General features: G+C 40.5%; 1 protein-coding gene across 1 annotated transcript in view; it reads right to left on the bottom strand.

Annotated features, from left to right (window-relative positions):
- The window catches only part of LOC101845464 (baculoviral IAP repeat-containing protein 6), a gene marked incomplete in the record, with an annotated part of 131,221 nt that overhangs the window by 99,028 nt on the left and 27,450 nt on the right, over positions 1–4,743 (bottom strand). Inside the window, 2 exon segments of the mRNA XM_035969592.1 lie at positions 351–530; positions 1,465–1,657. Of these exon segments, the coding sequence (XP_035825485.1) occupies positions 351–530; positions 1,465–1,657 (373 nt within the window).

Genomic DNA, 4,743 nt, shown 5'->3' with positions numbered 1-4,743 from the left:
CACACACACACACACACACACACACACACACACACACACCACACTCACACACACACACACACACTGAAAAGATAGGCCAGTCTTTGCGTTCACACTGTTCATGAATGGTTCAAAAACTTGCTCGTCAAGCATTTTAGAGCAATGAAGGCTGCTCTTAGAGGCTAGGGTCGCCACTAAAGGGCTATATTCTTATTAGAAAATGTCATTACACAAGCCTAGGTTGCTGTTAAGCAGCATGTTGCTCTTATCTGGGTTGCTGTTAAGTGGACTCCACAGTATTATATTTACAACACTATTACTGCTTGCTATATCCCTGTTGTTATTGTGAATGACATGTGAAGTCCAGCTACCTGAGTGGTCAGACAGGTCATCTTCTATCTTGGCCCTCTTGCAGGCCGACCCTTCAGCCCCCGTCTCTGAGCCGTCTCCCTGGTCCAGACTGCTCAGAGAACTGCGTCGGTCGCTGACCGTCTCTAGATCAAAGAACTGGATCTTGCCACTGTCCGTGCACACACACAGCCGCTCGATTCCTGAAAACAAAACACACAACACGAGAGTTGAGATACATTTCAAGCAGTCCTACCCCCACATAAAAATTTCCTCCCCCACTCAGAATCGAACTCAGGTCTCCTGCATGCTATAGCAAAAGGGTCTCTGCACTACACTACCCCCTTCGTTGGACGCGGTGCCAAGTTCTGTCATTCTTTTCCACCATTATTCCAAATCAAATCACTTTTTAATCAACTATTGGCTCACACGCATGTGACACCACACTTATTCAGAAAAAGCCGCATTGCCGCCAGTCTACAAATGAAAGGTTTCTTTACAAGAGAACAAACAATTATCAAGTGTCTCCATTTGTCAGGGATGCCACTCAACTTTTTTTTTTAATAGCTGAAAATCCACGCACCACGGTCTCACTAACATATGAATATCAATTTGAAACCCCAAGGGTGTACATAGAGAGAAATGACAAACAAACAAAAACAATAGATGTTCATAGAAAGAAATGTGTGTGTGTTTGGGTTTTTTTGGTGGGTTTTTTTTCAACTATAGATTCTATCTCCATCTCAATAACGGAATAGCGGACCAGGAACAAAATACCAGAAATATCGGAAAAAAGCGGAAAAGTGGCATCCCTGATTTGTCTGTTTGGATGTTGTTTCACTCTCATTCCTGCTCAGCCCCACCAGGCAGGTAAAAAAATAAAACCCGCCTCCAAAATGATCTATATATAGTGTCGATGTGGGTGTAAAGAAATAAAACGCGCCTCCAAAATTATCTATATATAGTGTCGATGTGGGTGTAAAGAAATAAAACGCGCCTCCAAAATGATCTATATATAGTGTCGATGTGGGGGTAAAGAAATAAAACCTGCCTCCAAAATGATCTATATATAGTGTCGATGTGGGTGTAAAGAAACCCACAATTGCGTCAATCCTTACAATCCAGCGGGCCACTCACCAGAGCAGTAGGTCACTGACAAGAACTTCTCCCCTGGGCCAGGCGTCAGTTCTGCCACGGAGGTCAAAGAGTGCAGCGACAGCACCCTGACCAGGCCGGCCGCTGTGGTGACCACCAGATGACCGGGCACCGATGGGGGCCGCTCCACACCCTGGTTGTCCACGGTGTCCGGCCGACCTAATTGTTCCTCAACCTGGAACAGAGAGAAAATGAGAGAAAGATTCGTTTTTAAATAAAAGACTTTTTAGTTTTAGTAAGTGTTTTACGCCACTTGCAGCACAATAAGGTCATATAAGTGCCGAAGATTAGAGGTATTGCAAGAGAGTAACAGACATAAAAAAGAAGGAGGAGAGATAAGGACGATAGATGTTCGATAGGAAAGAAGAAGCAAACCACACCAGAGCGCCTGCCAACCACCCTGGTTTAATTTAATAAGACTATTACAGCACTTGCAACACAAAAAGGTCATGTAAGAGCCAAAGATAAGATGTGCTACCAGAGAGTAATACATACAAAGACATGAAGTAGGAGAGATAAGGAGGACAGATGTTTTGTGAGAAAGGAGGAACGAGCCGGCAGGAATAGGAATCCCACTTGTTGATTTATTTGTTACATACATAAAAGTACCTTAAAATATTAATAATTTACAGTTAGTAAAATACTGAAACAATTACTTCAAGGAAGGAAATAGTAAGATAGACCGAAACAGCAGAGCCAAAGTACAGTCCAGATAGGGTTTTCCACCTCATTGTCTTTTTGACTTCATAATGTAGAGATTCACCATTGCCTGACAACACATACAACTTACAACAAAAGTGTGCGTAAACAGCAGACCCACACAATAACAAATATTTCATGAAAGGAAAAAGTGAGACCGATATACATGTGTATACAGGCTCAACAGAAGGAAAAAGAAATCATAGGACCTACTTGAGGTGCCTTGTAACCACCCACAACCACATTCAAGATATTACGTGACAAGTTTTCAGTTTTAGTAGAGGTTTTACGGTGCTCGCAACTGTACAAGGTCATATGAGCGCCAAGGGGTGGATGTCAACAGAGAAATCCTTACAGGGAATCAGGCTAACTCAGCTCACCTCTCTAGCTTCAACAGCACAAAGTCTGCTTCGACTATCAAGGCACCCCAGAAATAGAAGGTCACAAGAGTGTGACAAACATACAAAAGAAGTAGAGGAAAATGACAATCGTAAGGACTAGGAAAGAAAAAGCAGCAGTTCCCTGTTGTAGTTCATGCACAGTTATGAGCGTGACATTGTTGAATCAGCCCATTTACAATTCTGCTGTGCATAGAACATGGTGTTAATGTCCCCTCTTTGGGAATGGCCTGAAGACACTTCAGTCAGTGGCACCGCCCCGGGGGTGTGTGATAAGTTTTTAGTTTTAGTTTTAGTAGAGGTTTTACTGCACTCGCAACTGCATTAGGTTATATGAGCGCCAGAAGATTAGAGGTGTTACAAGAGAGTAACAAACATAAAAAAGAAGAAGGGGAGATACGGACGATAGATGTTTGATAGGAAAGAAGAAGCAGACCACACCAGAGCACCCACCACCTACCCACTGTGACAAGTTTAAGAATAGAACTACACATCAACAATACAAAAAGTCACTGAACAAAAAGTCACTGAGTTTGAGTAAAGAGGAGCACATCCAGACGACAACAGTCTGTGATTCAGCGCAGAAAAAAAGGAAGACTGAAAGGCAGAAAAAAACAGGGGAGAAAGAAAAAAGGATCTATCTGTGACCTCCTCAAACAACCCCCTCTCACGTATTAATTAATACATATGTTAATATTCAATCCTTTTTTAACAAAGTAAAGTCAACAAACATTGACACTGTAGTTTTCCTTTCCCGACTCTACCAAGCAAACTGTTATTTTGTTTTGGTAAAGTGTAAAACCCTATACTACATACATACATACAAAGTGTTTTACACACTATGCAGCCAAAGACTGGACCAGACTAGAGTCAAATCAACAACTATCTCAGTATCTTATAAATATAGTTTAGCAATAGCACTGCATATATTTGTCATTGTCATTCCATGTAACTGTGTTTGTCATTTTTTTAAGTTTCAAGAAAAATAAAGAAAAAGATCACCCTTATCAGAACCAAGACTGGAACACTCATTATTTTTCAATTTTCAAAAAGGAAGGAAATGCTGAGACAGAAGGACGCCATATTTACAATGCCCCTTGATATAACGGCTTTAAAACCCCTAGACATTGATTAAAGCAATTGTGGAATGGTTCTGCCAATACACATGTGTCGCGATGTGGTGGAATCAATTTTTGGGCATATGGGGCTATTGGTAAGTAAGTATCATCTTAAAGCCTGGTCATTTGCCTTCCTGTTGGTGAACTAAACATCCATCTATGTTGAATAGAAGTCGAAAAATTTGCCATTGAAGGAGGTCAGGGTTGCCTGGTGTCTGAGGTGAAATTAGCGAGAAAATGGCCGCTAAAGTTCTGTAATTTCCATAGCTTGAGAGTCTTTTGAAACAGGAAATTGACATTTTTTGTGCTTTTAATCAATGTTTTTCAGAAAATTCCACGCAGCAATGTGTTTTTAAATGGGTATAGATCTAAAAGGTGTTGAGCCAAAAAAAGAAAATCAGAAAGAAATAGCTCAACGGTCAGAAAAATGCCAATTTCTTTGATTTCATGATTTTGACGAGCGCCTTGAATTTCACCACGATGCCTCACACATATATGTGTCACGAGTGACATGGTGAAATCAGGCACTCGTCAATTTTAGGGCATATATATATATATACTGTTATTGGCATAATTTTAAAGCTTGTTCTTTTGTCTTGCTTTTGATTAAAAAATACCCATCTATCTTACAGAGAAGTTGAGATCTTTGTGATTGAAGGAAGTGGGGGGAAAGAAGAAGAATTCGCGAAAAATGACTGTCAACGTAAGGTAATTTCAAAAGCTTCTGCAAGAGTATCAAGAGTGTCCTTGGAAACTGGGAAATTTACATTTTTTGTGCCATTGATCAATTTTTTTCAGTAAAATCCACAGAAATGTGATTTTTCAATGCACATTACGGATTTTGAGCAAAAAACAAACCATTCCATAAAACTGTCAGACAGGGGGAAAATGTCAGTTTCTATTTTTGACAAGCGCCTGATTTCACCATGATGCCATACACACTGATTTCACCATGATGATGTCATACACACTGATTTCACCATGATGTCATACACACTGATTTCACCATGATGATGTCATACACACTGATTTCACCATGATGCCAT

This window comes from Aplysia californica, unplaced genomic scaffold (genome assembly GCF_000002075.1).
Source record: "Aplysia californica isolate F4 #8 unplaced genomic scaffold, AplCal3.0 scaffold00161, whole genome shotgun sequence".
In the NCBI taxonomy this organism is placed as follows: Eukaryota; Metazoa; Mollusca; class Gastropoda; order Aplysiida; family Aplysiidae; genus Aplysia; species Aplysia californica.
Note: the sequence above shows the minus strand (reverse complement) of the source record. Positions and strands in the feature narration are given on the sequence as shown.